Source organism: Mustela lutreola, chromosome 7, assembly GCF_030435805.1.
Source record: "Mustela lutreola isolate mMusLut2 chromosome 7, mMusLut2.pri, whole genome shotgun sequence".
NCBI lineage: Eukaryota > Metazoa > Chordata > Mammalia > Carnivora > Mustelidae > Mustela > Mustela lutreola.
The window spans coordinates 151,546,422-151,561,642 of record NC_081296.1 but is presented as its reverse complement, the minus strand read 5'-3'; the positions used below and the strand labels follow the sequence as shown (position 1 = coordinate 151,561,642).

At 65.3% G+C, this 15,221-nt stretch overlaps 1 protein-coding gene across 4 annotated transcripts in view; it reads right to left on the bottom strand.

Annotated features, from left to right (window-relative positions):
* Positions 1 to 13,992: 13,992 nt before the first annotated feature.
* KIF26A (kinesin family member 26A) overlaps positions 13,993 to 15,221 on the bottom strand; it is a 40,573-nt gene continuing 39,344 nt past the window's right edge. For all 4 annotated transcript variants that reach the window (XM_059183288.1, XM_059183289.1, XM_059183291.1 and 1 more), the window contains one exon: positions 13,993 to 15,215. In XM_059183288.1, coding sequence (XP_059039271.1) covers positions 15,034 to 15,215 — 182 coding nt within the window. In that variant the 3' untranslated portion in view covers positions 13,993 to 15,033. The remainder of the gene's footprint in view (positions 15,216 to 15,221) is intronic.

Here is a 15,221-nt window from a genome sequence, read left to right as displayed (position 1 = left end):
AGCTGGACACATGGCCAGGTGTTGAGGACCTAAGAGACAGCAGAGGCAGGAGGGCGTAAACGGTGGAGCCCAGAATGAGAGACGGGGAAGACCGCTGAGTGGATGGGCAGGTGGGCGTATGGGAAGTAGGGGAAGAACCGTACCTGGGCCAGTTCCTGGTGTTCGGTAGACATTTATCGAATGGACGAATGACTGGACATGTGACAATGGGTCACTGGGGTCGCAATTTCACCCTCTCTCCATGTTGGAAGGACGCCAGGAGGCCAAGGCTCTGAGCTTGCGTCTCCTCCGAGCATCATGGAGAGCAAAGCTGGGACAGACCCAGGGCCGGTACCCCCGTCTCCATCTCATCCAGTGGGACGACGTGTCCATACCCTGCCCCTGCTTCACACAGAGGTCCCCCCTCTCTGTTTGACCGTGCTCCTGTGGCCCAGGTCTCCATGTGTGCAACAAAGCTTCTGGGGTCAGCTGGAGGCACTGACCCCGTCCACACTCCTCCTGTGGGTCCCCTGCTCCAAGCAGGAGCTGTCTGGTGTCTGGAGCCATCGGCGGGCTGCCCCGTGGAGTGCACTGCCAACTGCCCCGACTGACAAGCGCGTCGATGTTCCCTCGCGGCTGGATGTGCACCACAGATGTCTACCCCCAGGTCTTGGCCCCTCTCCTGGCATACCATGTCCCTGACAGCCACCGCCCACCCGTCCTCACCATCTCCTTCCCAACCCGGACGCCCCCCAAATATGCCCTCTCTGGTGCTGAGAAGCCCCGTCCTCCAGCCTGCCCCGCAGCTGCACCGTCAGTGGCCAACGAGCGGCTCCAAGGAGCCACGACACACGCAGGGGTCCCGTGTGTTACACACGTCACCGCTATGAGAATGCGTTCCCACAACTTACAGATGACAAGTGAATGAGCGGCACCCCAACGGCGACGTCCGGCCCGCGGCGGTTCCCATGCGGTCCCCACGCGGCGGCTTGGGAGCCGATGAAGGAAGGAGCGTCCCCACCGTGTACGGTCTCTGGTTGTGCAAATCGCGGACGGTCTCTGGTTGTGCAAATGTCATTCATTCCACAGGGACCACTTTGGGCTTGGGGCTAGGACCGCGCCAGGCGGGCCACTGGCTCATGTTCCCTGTCGTCCCAGGGGCTGGAGCACATGTCCTCCTACTTAGTGACGACTCTGCTGACCAACCACCTCACGAGGTCCCACAAGCCTGGCCAGGACTCCGGCTCCCAGCACAGTCTCCACCTCCGCCCCGCTCTCCCACATGAACGAAGGAAGAACCAACCCAAGCCCGCGGAGGAACAAGCAAACTCTGTGCGGCAGTCCCGCCGTCCCGGGCCTCACACGCGGCAGGCTCCTGAACGGACAGGGGTGGGCACAGCCGTGGCCCCGAGGTGCAGCCCGCTGAGCGTGAGCTCGGCACAGGGCCCTGTGCCCCGGCAGACGGAGAGAGCCAGAACCACGGGGAAGGCCCGCCCCCAGGAGGGAATGAGGTTTGGGGGCTTGATAAGGGCATCCCCCGCCCCAGCCCTGCAGCCAAGGCAGCCCAGACACTGAACTCCCGGCCTCAGCCAGCAAGTCCCCAGCAACGACGGGCTGTCCCTTCTGCCTGTCTGCTCCTGTCTGCCTTCCAGGGACCCAGGAAGCCTTCCTGCAGCACCCCTGGCCCCGGGGAGAGGACCTCCTTTCCTCGGAGCCGCCCACACACTTTAGCCTCCGTCCCCTCCAGACTGTAGGTCACTGGCCAGAAGGCAAGTACTGCCATGGGGACCGGCAGGCTCAAAGCCAGGTCCGCAGTGGGACAGCCTCCTGCCCCGGGGTCAGCATTGTCTCATTCCCACGCTCATCAGGTTTGTGGGGCAGAGGCTGGGTCTTGGTGACGGTGGGCCCCCCGCCGCCCCACACCTTCACTGGTCCTCCAGCGCTCCGGGCCGGGAGCTGAGCGACAGAGAGCCCTGTGCCACCCCGTGTTTCCCTACAAAGACGGAAGGTGCTCGGTACATCCCTGAGGAAGGCATCCGATGGGCCACGGAATGCGGTCCTTGTCGGGAAGCAAGTCAGCAAACAGACCAGAACAGACTGAAAGGAGTGGACCAGGTTCCACAGGAAATAAATATTCCTCGTCTTGTTCCGGTTTGGGTTTTTTTTTTTTAAGATTTTATTTGAGGGAGAAAAAGGGAGAGAGAAAGTGAGCACAAGCAGGGGGAGCAGGCTCCCCGCTGAGCAGGGCACCTGATGCGGGGCTCGATCCCAGGACCCCGGGACCAGACTCCAAGGCAGACTCCGACTGAGCCAGCCAGGCGCCCTCTCCGTCCCGTCGCTGAGTGAAATGCTGAGTCGTGAGCAGGAGGACCTTCTAGCCTGAGCGCTGGTGAGACGCCCCTTGGGTCCCTCCTTCTGCCGGGACAGGGGGCCTGAGTGCGAGTGCGGTGGCGGGGATGGGCCAGGAGGCATCAGGAGCCCCGCTCACACCCAGCTGGGGGGTGCGCATGAGAGGTGGATTTGGGGGAGCACAGATTTGAATCCTGCGGGTCTGGAAGAATCAGAGGGTCACAGGTCAGATGCCGGGGTGGGGGACAGCAGAATCACAGATGCGGGGTTTGGGGACCCCAGTGTCTGGAGGCAGAGAGAAGACACACCTCACAGGGGTGGAGGGTCCCAGAGGCTGTGGGGAGCAGCCCCTTCCCCTCCAGCTACGCCCAGGCCTGTCGGGACCCGGTCGCGAGGGTGGGGGAAGGGCTGGCAGGCCTGGGCCAGGTACCCCCACCCAGGCTTGGTTTCCCCTCTTGCGCTGGGACGACAGCCCTGTGAGCAGGGCTGGGGTCTCACCCCGGGTCCGTTCGGGCTGTGGGCCCATTTGCAAGTCGAATCACCCTGTTTCGTCGCCGGTTCACACCCGTATATCGGCAGCCCTGGCTGCTGCGAGAGCCCCGGGGCCTGGATGGTGAGCTGCAGACCGCCGGCGGGGGCGGGGGGTCATCCCAGGCCCCACGCCTGCCCTTGCTCCTGCCCCTCGCTCAGAATGAGACCCCAGGGCTCAGGCAGGAAGGCAGGGGAGAGGGCCTAGGCAGGGCTGGGCCTAGGGGGCTTCCTGGAGGAGGGGGTTGGGAACATACAGGGGCAGGGCTCTGTCCCCACCTCCACTTCTGCTCTGTCCCCACCTCCACTTCCCTAGTCTCACAGCGGGCGCGTCCCCTCACACTGCCAAGGGGGGGACCCCACCCTCCAAATCTCAGCCCCTTCCTTCTCCCCCAGCCTCCGTCCGCCAGCTCCTCCTCAGCTCCCCGACACGCCACCAGTGGTCAGCCCCTGCCTGCTGCCCCCACCCCTCACCCCTTCCTGCAGCCGTGTGCCCCCGCCACAGTCCTCTGGCCGGCCCAGCCCCAGATGCTGAGCTGCTCTGGGGACACAAGGCCCCAAGGATCACAGAAGAGACAGGAAACCAGCCTCCAGGAAAAGCCCGTCGGGACTGACAGGTGTCAGGGCGGCCCTCGGCCTTCCCCTCCTAGCGGCCGGCACCTCTCCACCTTGCACACCCCAGGGGCGAAAGCCTGATTCCAGGGCCCTTACCATCACCCACAGTCCACCCACCGCCGGGGGACCCCCTCCCAGACTCCCCCATCCATGGCAGGCCTCCCTGCCCAGGTTCGGAGCTGCTTGCACACGGGACAGCACGCACCGCCCGTGTGGCACACAGACACACGCAGGCCAGTGCCCTTCAACAGGGTTAGGTCCCTTCCGGAGCCCTGGGGGCAGGTGAGACCCTGTGTCCTCATCCTCCAGAGGAGCAAACAGGCCCAGAGAAGTTCAGCAGCAGCCTGAGGTCACACAGCCGGCAGGGTTTTGGACTCTGTCAGCCTGGCTGGGCTAGGCACTGGACTAGTCACTGGCTCCATCTCCCCGTGACCCTGGACGCGTCTTAGAGGCCCCTCTCGCTGCTGCGACTCGGGGACAGGCCTGTCAGACCCAGCAGGTCGGCACCTACAGCGCCTCCCTCTGCATCTGTGGTGGAGTGGGCAGCCGTGCGGTTTACAAACAGCTCTCGGCCTTGCAGCGGCCCCGCTGAGGGACCGACCCTGGGAATCCCGCAGGGCCTCCCCCAGAGGAGGCGTGGAGGAGCCTCAGCTCAGGGCCCCTCCTTCAGGGACAAGGTTCCCTGCATCTCCCCCCCACAGTCCCTGACCCGCCCAGCCTCGTCCGCCCACAGCCCTCTCTGCTTTCTCAATCTGGGGCCCCTGAGGGGGACACCAAGCCCTGGAGGGCTAAGGTCACAGACCGGAGCCTGCTCCAGAGCGGAAAGACCAAGGGTCAGTGGTCAGTCTTTCCCCGTGGAGAACGGTGATGACCAGAGACAGTCAGGAGCTTGCCTAGGTCACACAGCAGCTTTTGGTGACACCCTGGAACGGGGAGCCCGTCCCCCTGCCAGAGCCCCAACATCTGATCCGTGACCTCTGGGTCCGGCTCACTGGTGGGAGAGGGGAGAAGACTGCGGTTCGCTGCCGGGCCCCCGGGGCAGCCAGCTCCCGGCGGAGAGCTGGTGGGGCCCGACTCCCCCAGGGCCAGGAACTGAGAATTGCCAGGGGGCCACAGCGGAGCACGAACGAACTCTCGAGTGGGGGCCTCAGGCCCGCCCCTCCCCCCATCCCCTCCCCCCACCCCCCTCCCCCCATCCCTCCAGCTCCACCGCATCCCACCCCTGAAGCCTCCCTGTCCCTCCCCCGATGCCCCTCCCCCTCTGCCTCCACGGTGCCTCCAGCCCACACCGCCTCTGGGGAGAGTCTGGGCCAGGCTGCCGGGATTCTAGATGAGTCCACGGGCCACCCGGGGCCCACCTGCCCCTTGCATGGCCTGGCTGGTGCTGGCTCGTGGACAGTCACGGCCAGTGGAAGCTTCTGAAAGGAAATATTTGTACCGAGCTCCAGGTTTCCAAGGCCCTGAACTAGACCCTCAGATCCCCAGACTCTTGGTTCCCTAAGCCCTCCTGCCTCGGATCACAGACCCTGGAACCCATACACCCTCCTTGTCTCAGGCCCCCAGACCCTCCGCGCCACAGACCCCCCCACGGGGTGGGGTCAGTGCACCGGTCAGAGCCAGGTCCCCGAGGCCTGCCGACTCCCAGGTCAGCTGGCATAGGAGCTGAGGGCTTGAACAGAGCTCAGAGTGAAAAGTCTAGAGCAGAAGGAAAGCTTCTGGAAGATTCTGCCGCCACCCAAAGGAACAGCCCCCTGCCTCAGGCCTCCCTCAGACCTTACCCACCACCCTCCTCCTGCGGAGGCAGCCAGTCCTGGCCCCAGCCCTGGGATGGGGGACACAGCAGCCTGCTGGCCCAAGGGCAAGAGACACTCCCCTGCAGCCTGAGCCCCAGTTCAGGAGGGTCTCTGATGAGGGTCCAGAGGGCTGGGGAGGCCAGGGCCCCCAGACAGCCATGGCAGAAGGAGGCTGGTTCTGGGGGAGGTGGGGAGACCAGCCGCCCGAGCCGGAGCCGTCCCCACGGCGCCCCCCTCCTGCCCCTCTGGGGAGAAACCACCTTGTGATCGTGATGCCAGGACCAGGCCAAGAAATCAGACTCGTGGGCGTCCCTGGTTCTCACCCACGGCCGCGCACTAGGGGAAGTGACCGAGGCTTCCGAACAGGCTGGGGACAGAGCCAGTCAGTGAGGGACAGAGACAGAGGAAGCAGAGAGGGAAAGGGGCTCGGACAGGAAAAGCTGGCGATGGAGGCCTGGGGATGCTGGGGTCCAGGGCCGGACCCTCAGGCTGCCCAGGAGGCCTCAACAGTGCCCACCCTTCTGCGCCTCAGTTTCCCCCTCCTTGATGAAGGCGGCTACCCTGCTGTGGCTCCCAGGGCCGGGCGCACAGCAGGCCCACAGGATGAAGGAGGGGCGGACGGCCTGCGCCACGACGGGCTTTCGTTTCTCCATAGCGAGCTCAGGCCTCAAGGAAGGCAGATGCGGCCTCACCCGGATGAGGGCTGACCTGGGGGTGCTGCTGGCAGGGCACGGGGACGGGCCGAACCCCCAAAACCAGCCGCACCCCACCCACTCCAGACCCAGGCACCCCTCTGCCCGGAAAGCCATGGGGGCTTTGGGAAGGAGCATTTCTACAGAAACAAACCAACCAGGAGAAAGAATGTGGGAAGAATCATGTTTTCAAATCGTGTTTCCAAATCAGCACCCAGCCCGCCCGCTGGACGCCCTCACCCCAGTCGGTCCCGCACCTGCCGCCTCCTGCGGGCACCCTAGCCCCTCCTCCCAGCCTGGGGGCGGGGGCCACCCCCTGCTCTCAGGGGCCTCTGGGAAAGGACAGCTCACCCCACCCAGGCCTCCAGGAGCCTAGACCCCTCCTGCCAAGGGACTGTGCCCACCCCCCTGTAGAGGGAAGCTGGGCTCCTGGCCGGCGGTGGGACCAGCTCGGATGCCATCAGCCTGGGCTGCCCGTCGCGTGGACTCTTCAGTGACGCTTAAGGACCCCTCCTGCTGCTGCCCACAGCTCAGGTTGGTCTGGAATCTGGAATTGCGTCCAGACGGCCGCAGGTGTCCAGCAGTGCTGAGGTCGGGATGCCCAGCACACCTGCTCTGCTCCCCTGTGACATGCTCCCTGCTCTGAAACTCAGCACGTCTGTCACTGGGCCCCAGGGTGGGCCGTCCCACCAGGACCAGGGGAGGTTGGGGAAGAGGCCAGGACAGGGGCTTTCGGCTCCACATCCCCTCAGGGCAGCAGGGAGCCGCCCCACCTGGGGCCCCCAGAGCTCAGGGAGCAGGTTTGCTCTGGGAGCCCAAATGTGTGGGGACCAACACTAGGGTCCTCCCTGAAGAACTGGAGGTGGAGGGTTGGGGAACAGAACCCTCCCCTGGGGGCGCCTGGGTGGCTCAGCGGATTAAACCACTGCCTTGGACTCAGGTCATGATCCCAGGGTCCTAGGATCGAGCCCCGCATCGGCCTCTCTGCTCAGCCGGGGAGCCTGCTTCCCCCTCTCTGCCTATTTGTGATCTCTGTCTGTCAAATAAATAAATAAAATCTTTAAAAAAAAAAAAAAAAAAGAACCCTCCCCCGGCACCAGGAGTCCCAGGCCTTCGACATGACGAGCACGGAGCACGGGGGCCGCCGGTCCCGCACACGCATGTGCGCATGTGTGCACTCGCACGTGGCCATGAATGCACTCGACTCATAAATCTGGCCTTCTGGGGCAGGCGTGCTTCCCGCCGGGATCTGTTTTCCTCTACGGATTATTAACAAATCGCATGGCCCAACACACTTTCCCCCCCCGGGACTCCATCCCCCCGCAGCTCAGCAGGGCGGGAAATGAGTAAAGAAGCCTCCACTTCCCCAGCCGGCCCCCTCTTCACCCTGACCCCATGCTCCTGCCTGGTCCCCTGGGTCCTGCCGTGGGACCGAGTCTCCTCCCCCTCCACGCCCCCACCCCCGGAGGGCTCAGAGCAAGCCAGGCTCCCTGCCCAAGCTGTCTCTCCCCAGACTGTCCCCAGGAACTCCCGTGTATTCCCTCACACAGCTGCCAGACCTGGGACCTGCCCCCAGCAAGACCCCCAGCCACCCCTGCCCCATGGGTACGGCTAAATGGGGGGCTTCAGGGGTGGCCCTGGGGACCGCTGAGGGTTTGTAAGGAAATAGTGAACTCAGGAAGGCCCTGCCCGCTGCTCTCGGGGACCCTCTATGCCAGAAGTCCCGGAGACAGCTGCACCAGCGCACCTGCTCCCCAGCCCAGGCAGAGGCCCCCACCCCCTCGTGCCAGGACACCCCGCTCACCTCCCAGATCCCCAGTGCCCCCCCATCTGATGTGACAGGACGACTGTCCTCTCCACTGCCAGCAGGAGTCCAGCAGCCCAGCAGGGTGGTTGCAACAGGGACACCAGAGCACAGGGTGCTCCCTGACATCTGGAACTCCGAGAAGGGGTCACCCGCCTGGGCTGGCCAGCTCAGTCTTCTGCTCTGCTGCTCTGAGGCCCTCCAGAGCCTGTGGACCAGGGTGCGCCTTTGGGGGGCCTCCCTCAGGCTGGAGGCTCCAGGCCCAAAGGGTCCAGAGGAGGAGTGACCCCAGTGGGAGTTGGCCAGGCACTTGACTGGGCCCAGAACATTCGTCCTTGGGAAGTCCTGGGGATTTCGCTGCTGCTGTGCCCCTCGGAGTGGACCCATGGGGGTGGCCAGGGGCTTAAGGGCACTGGCTGGAGACCTAGGAACATGTAGGCACCGCGTTTCTGAAGCAACCAGTCCTGCTCAGCCTCCAGAAAGCCCTGGAAAGCCCCAGAAACCTCCAGAAACCGAGGCTAAAAGCCGTCGTGGGAGGCAAGAGTGAGAGCTTCCTTGGGGGCACGGGTGTGTGCGGCAGCCAGAAGGAGGAGGCGGCTCAGGCTGCAGACCAACCCCCCTCCCCGCGTCCCCTTCCCACCGGGACCCCCGCCTCTCCCCTGACCCAACGCGCGCTCAGCCAAGGCTCCTCCTGTCTCATAACGATGCCAACTTGCCCTGCGCCAGCATAGACAGGCCCACAGAGCGGGGTCGGGCACTGGATTTAGAACACCCCCACTCTGCCAGCCCGTCAGCTTCCCCGGCCGGCCACCGAGGGCTGCAAGAAATGCGGCCCCATGTTTCTGCGGCCAGAGAACCAGAAGGGATTTTGTCCAAGCCCCGGAGACCTGTGTTCAGTGTCTGCGCGGACTCGGCACGGCCGGGCAGCCCCTTCTGCAGGAGGGGAAAGCGAGGCACAGAAGGGGAGGACCCGGACCCAGAGGGCACCGACCGTTCTGGGCGCCATCCTCAGGGGTCCAGCCTGTGAAGCCTTCCCCTGGGGACCCTGGCCCCCGCCGCCCAGCTGTGCGGGGCTCCCTTCAAAGGCCCCCAACTTGGGCGCTTTCTCTCGGCGGGGCACACGTGTCTTCTTCAGGGGGCAGGTGAAGTCCTTTCATTCACCTAGACCGTGGCGTCCGGGACGGCTGTGCCAGGAGCCTGGGGGGAGCAGGGCAGACCTGCTGAGGAAGCAGGGGCCTGGCTGTCCTGGGGCGGGTGGCGCATCCCAGCTGACCTCATACTTCCCAAGGGATGACAGCGTCAAGGCAGGGATGGGGTGACCTCACCTGGTGCCGCCCTGCGGGTTCTCAGAGATGTCAGCTACGTGGGGCACGGTGGCCTCACCCCTGCACTTATATGGCCCTGCACCAACCAGCCAGCAGGCCGCCTCCCACACACCCCTTCCTCCCCGGCAGAGCCTGAGTCCCCTGGAGGCTGGATCCTGGCCACCCAGCTGTGACCAAGGAAGGGCCCAACCTGGCCTCAGGCAGCCCCCAGGGACCCCAGTGCCCACTCCAGACTCCCAGGGCTCCCGGGCTGCTCAGAGGTCAGGAGGGAGCATCCTCCTCACAGCCCTGGGTGCCTCCCTGCCTCCCCACATGGTCAGGGAGCCCCAGGGAGGGCCCAGGCCGCCTGCGCTGCCCTCCACCTGGACACTCGGAGACCACAGCCCCCTGCCGCCCAGGGCCTCACAGCGGGCACATCAGAGAAGCGGGGCCTGCGGGCTCCGGGAAGGACCTGCAGAGAGACCAGGCCCGGCAGGGACCCTGCGCACCACAGGCCCAGTTGTAGCACCCCTGCTCCGTGCTGGGCCACCCTGGAGGGCACGGGGCCCCCCACCATCTTCAAGGACCTGAAACACGGTGCTGGCCAGCGACAAGGGCCCCCGGGGGCCCGAGCTGGAGCAACTCTGTAGCAACAGGAAGTGGTGTAGGACTCTAAGCCGAAAACTGTCCTCAGTGTCCACGCTCACAGAAGGCATCGAGGGGGGATGGAGAGAGAGGAGCTGGCCTCTTGTGGGGGCCCCATTAACCCGGGAGGTGCCCCCAGCCGTGAGCTGTCCGGGAACCCTCGACCAGAGGGACATGAGGCAAACTCTGTGTAAAAACTGGTCTTTGGTGGCTGACAAGCGACCACTACCAGCTCGGCCACACCCCGCAGGATGACAGCATCAGGGAGACGGAGTGTGCGGTCCAGGGAACCCCGTGCCAACTCCCGTGCTGCCCTCAGACTCTTCTGTGAATCCGGGAGAACATTTATGTTAGGAGGTGATTCGAAAACACATAAAAGCAAAAGGCTGAGGTTTGATGGGGCGGGCTGGTGGGTGTGTGCGACGCTCTTACTTGCCCCGGGGGCCTGTTGCACAAGGTGAGGGAGGGGAGGAGAGAAGGGGAGGGGAGAGAAGAGGAGGGGATGGGGGGGGAGGAGGGGGGAGGGGAGGGGGGGAGGGGGGAGGCAGGGCGGCAGGGCGCCTACAGGAAAGCCTCCCAGGGCCCCGCTCAGTAGCGGACATTTAGAAGGCGGAGGGGCCGAGGGGCCTGTGTGGTTTAGTCTCGAATGGGGTGACCAGGCCGGAAGGGCTCTGGTGCCCAGGCTACAGCTGGACCACGAGCCTGGTGGCCCCGGACAGGACCGTGGACAGGGAAGGGGGGGCCACGGGACGGGCTCTAGGCACAGACCTCCCAGAAGGCCCTTCCCCCAGACCTCAAGTGTTCCTGCGCCCCCACTTGACCCCTGGACCAGGCCACCCTAGACTCAGTGACCCTCGGCCACGTCCCGGTCTTACGGGGCCTCAGTATCCCCAACCACAACACGGGGTGGGAGTCACAGGACTTGAAGGCCCCCAGCCTTGAGTTGTGGGTGGGGAGGCTTCTCTCTTGGTGGGGCTCCCCCCGACGCGCGCACGCGCGCACACACACACACACACACACACACACACATATGCACGCACACCCCGCAGACCCAGCCCATGGGAAGTCGCTCCTTGGCTGGCCCAAGGAATTCCTGCCCAGCCCCCTCCCCGCCTCCCAGGCTTCCTGTGTGGAAATGGGGCCTGGATCCCTCCGGTAAACATATTACCAGGAAGGAAGTCACCCTCTGAGCTTCCTGTTTGCCACAGCAGACGCCAGGGCCCAGCCCAGCCCCCCAGGGCCAAGCCCAGCGCCCCCCAGGACCCTTGGGTGCCCTGCTGGGGAGGAGCCCGCTCTGTCCCCCAGCTCCTGTCTGCAGCCCTGAGACCAGCCCTCCCCCACCCAGGGCTGCTGGGAGGCCCCAAGGTGGGGTGCTCAGCCCCCCTGGATGGTACACCCCCAGGCAGCCCATGTGCCCCGGATGGCACCAGGCAGCTGGAGGCAGGTGCGGGTTGGCACTGGGGGAGACCCAGGGCTGGAGAGACCCCCGCCAGGAACCCGCTCTCCAAGTGTGCAAAGGAGACTGAGGCGCCCTGCCCTCGGCGCCTTCCCAGCCCCAGACCTCCCTCAGCAAAGCACCCAGTGCCCTGACGGGCAGGGGCACAGGCCCTGGATGGGACCCTACTATTGATTTAGGACACAGCACCTCGAGCCACTGCCACCAGGCTGCAGGGCCAGGGCCCCTCCCCATGGCCTTGGCTGTGATCCAGGGGTCAGAAGAGGGGGCACACAGCCAAACACTTACTCTGGAAGCTCCAGGTCCCCTGTCAGGGAGGTCATGGTGCCTCTTTGCCCAGAGTAAGGCCCAGGAAGGAGGGGGCAGGCTCTGGACCCCGGGGGAGCCACTGCCTGGGGGCTGCAGGCCAGTCACCCTGTGCCTGCCCCAGCTGCCCGCCCCCACTTTGGCTCTGGCCTGTTCCCAGCCACTCCTGGTCGGTCCCTGAGCCCCCAGCCACGGTCATCCAGTCCTGCCTGACCTCTACCTGGCCCCACCTTCCTAGGTGGCCTCCCAGTGCCCGGGGCCGGGATGGGCAGGGCGGGCAGAGCAGGCCTGGACCCGCAGAGTGAGTCAGGCGGGCACCTCACCCCGGGGAGCAGGCTGGCGGGGCGCCAGGCTGGCCTTGGAGGCCAGGAGAGATGCCACCTGGTCTGCTCCGGTCCTTGTCCCCAGATGGCCCAGGCGGGCACTTCGGCCTCCCCTGGGCAGCACGCCCCCTCCACGGTGGGCTGACCCTCACCCCACAGAGAACCCTCTCTGTCCGACCCTGAGGACTCTGCACCCCACCCCCCCACCCCCGCTAAGAAGAACGCACACAAAAATGGGAGCTGGAGGTGGCCGCGCCCACACTGGGGCTCCGAGCGAGATGCCCACGGACCCCTGACAGGGGCCCGGACACAGGGCTGCCTCGGCTTCGTCAGAGCTGGGTCCCGGGCGGCAGCAGCTTTCCCATCCATAAAATGGGCACCGAGCGGGGTTCCCAGCCTGTAATGACAGGGCTGAGGGCTTTGATGTCCCAGATGAAAGGCGCTCCCAGGCTGCCCCCAGGACAGGGGGTTCCCAGCCCAGAGAGCAGGCACCGCCCTCCCAGAGCCTCCCCTGGACTGTGGGAAGGCGGCTCCAGCGGCTGGCCCCCAAGGTCAGCCATCTCCAGCCTGGGCCTGCTCCACAGAGGCCCCCCAGCCAGGACAGGGCCTGGGGTGGGGAGTTGGAGGTCGAGGGCAGAAGGGGCCCCTCCAGGAATGGAGCAGGGGCGTTCCCCGCAGGAGGAGGGGACCCACGCGGCATCCCCCACGACAGCTCCGGCACGGCGGTCCAGGCAACGTGGCCGGTCTCCCCAGCTTCCTGGGTGACCTGCCCCCCACACCCCAGCATGGCCCTGGTCTCTCAGGATGGAGGGGGTCCCCAGGCCAGGCCACCACCTCCACAGACCAAGGTCAGACCGTGGGTCACAGTGAGCGGGACCAGGCCCACGGGTGCCTCAACCAGGTTGGGCTTCTCAGCCCGTCCTCGGATATCTGGTCCCAAAGGCTCTATCTCTCCACACACGCCTGCCACACCCGCCTCAACCCCTCAGACCCTCCCAAGTTCAGAGGCGGAGAAGCAGACTCAGTGGCCGAGGTGTGGGGCTGGGCTCCTGCTGGGGGCCAGACCCAGCCTCAGAAGAGAAAGGGAAACCCCCGGGGCTGGTCTGGGCCTCCCGATGCCCCAGGGGACACGGGACCCTGATCACAGGCGTGGGAGTCGAGTGCCGTTGGCAGCAGGGAGCAGGAAGGCGGTCTGGGGCAGGGGGCTCTATGTGTTAGACTCCAAGGACGGGGGAGAGGGGTGTCTAAGGAAGCACTTTGCAACGGTCAGACACTGTGGGGTCTTGGACCGGCCTCTGCCCCCGGCTGGACCTCCCCCTTGAAGAGAAATTTCACTCACTTGCTCATTCATTCATTCTTTCCTCCAGCAAGTATCCCCCGAGGCCCCACGGAGGCCCAGCCCTGCGCCTGATGGTGGGGAGCAGCAATGACTCAGACCGTACCCCACACTCTCAAGGCCCCATGGAGGTCGGGAATGCAGGCAGAGGCCACACACGGTGTGATGTCCCGGAAGGGGAGTCCCAGACCTCACTAGGAAGGGTCCCGCCAGCTGCGAGGGGCCACGGTGCCCGCACCAGAGTCTGGGGGGCCCCCAGATGGGGTGGGGACAGCAGCGGGCTTGCCCAGGACCCTGGTTCGAGCACCAGCTGGAGCAACCGAGGCCGGCAGGGAGGTGGGGGCTGGGCGGGGTAGCCACGCCCAGCGCGGGCTCCTGCCAGCTCCGGGGGTCCTGCGCCCCGTGTGTCCAGTGTGTCTACTCACCCGTCTCGTGGAAAGACAGGCGGGGCCGAGGGAAGGAGGTGAGGCTCTCCGGGCGCCACTCTAGTACCTGCCTCAGTTTCCTCAGTGAGCACAACCCCTGGGAAGGGCCCGGGAGCCCACCAGCCTGGCCCCGGGATCCCTGCCTCAGCCTGGGGACCCCAAGAGCTGTTCAGACGGAGGAGCTCAGGAAGGGGGTCAGGGAGGGGGTCAGGGAGGGGTCAGGGGAGGAATGGGGTGAGAGACCCAGCCTGGCTGGAGGCCCTTCCTGCCGTCTGTCCATCACAGCTCTGTCCCCGCTCGCCTGCAAGGCTGGTCCCCGCAGGGCCGGCAGGCAGAAGGCAGGTCTCCTGCTGTCCTGAAGACACGTCCCCAGTGGTCTGAGGCCCCGTCGCCCCAGGACCCTCGGAGGGCAGCGCACCCAGTGAGCTCAGGAGCCATTTTAACAACGGATGTGTCTTTTATTCACAAATAAAAGCCGTAGCAAGAGGTTATCTACACATTTGTACAAAGGTCTGGGAGCCCCTAGAAAATGCACAAGGGTCAGAAAACAGAGCCCATTGTGACGGGGACACACGTACGTCGGCAGGCGCCCTCCCGGTCTGCATTTGGCAAGAAGAGCCCCCCACGGACCCCTGCCCCCACCGGGCGCCCCCCCAGAAAGAGCCTGGCCTGAGGGATACCTTCCATAGAAAACCATAAAAACATAGATCATTTGTCTCCAAATTCCCACTGCAAATACTGCATTTATAGGCAAAATGATATAAAAATATGAACCTAACAGAACCTTTACAAAACCCTTACCCCCCATTGTTTGTGTGTGTGTGTGTGTGCGTGTTGGTTTTGTTTTTTGCTTGTGGTTTTGGTAAGAATTCCTGCCGTAGAAGAAGGCGCCTTGTGGGCGCTGCCCTCTCTGTATCCTCAGGACAGAGCAGGTCCCGGGGGGGAGGGAACACGGGCCATCCCCCCCGGAGGACCCCACGCGATCCACAGCAAGGATGCAGACCGTGGTCTGGTGACCCCCGGGGCCAGTTCTGCCGAGAGGAAACAGCTGTAAAGGAAGAGTCCTGCATCCTGACCCTTGGGCCGGCGGGGCCCAGAGCAGTCCTGCTACATGAAACTGCTTGGCTGGGAAGGGGCCCGGCCTGGCCCCGGACGGCCCCCTGCCGCTGCCCAGGCCACAGCCTGAGCACACCGTCTGCTGGTGTCTTGAGTCCTTAGCACCAAACGCAAAAAGAGAGAAGTCGATTCAAGGTTAAAGGCACTTGCGTTGCTGTCTGGGTGGTGACCGTCCCGTCTCCGGCACATGCGCTCACTCCCCCTCCACCGTCCGCTCCGCCTGGCCAACCCCTCCCTCCTGCTCATCGCCTCGGAGCCCCCCGCGCTGGGCCGGCCCCCGGCCCTCCACACCCTCATCCCTCTGACCCCCGCCACGTGCTCGCTCCATCCCACGTGCCGTCCCGGCGTCCCGGGGCCCAGCCTCAGACGTCCACCTCCTGCAGCGCCAGCGGGCCGGCGGGGGAGGCCACGCTGATGTCGAAGCAGGTGACCATCATGACGTGGGCCTTGCACACATTCACGCACTGCTCCAAGGCGGCCGTGGCGTGCTCCAGGGCCGCCAAGTACTCTGCCGACTCGGGCTCCAGCTCCGGGTCCACCTCGACTGGGG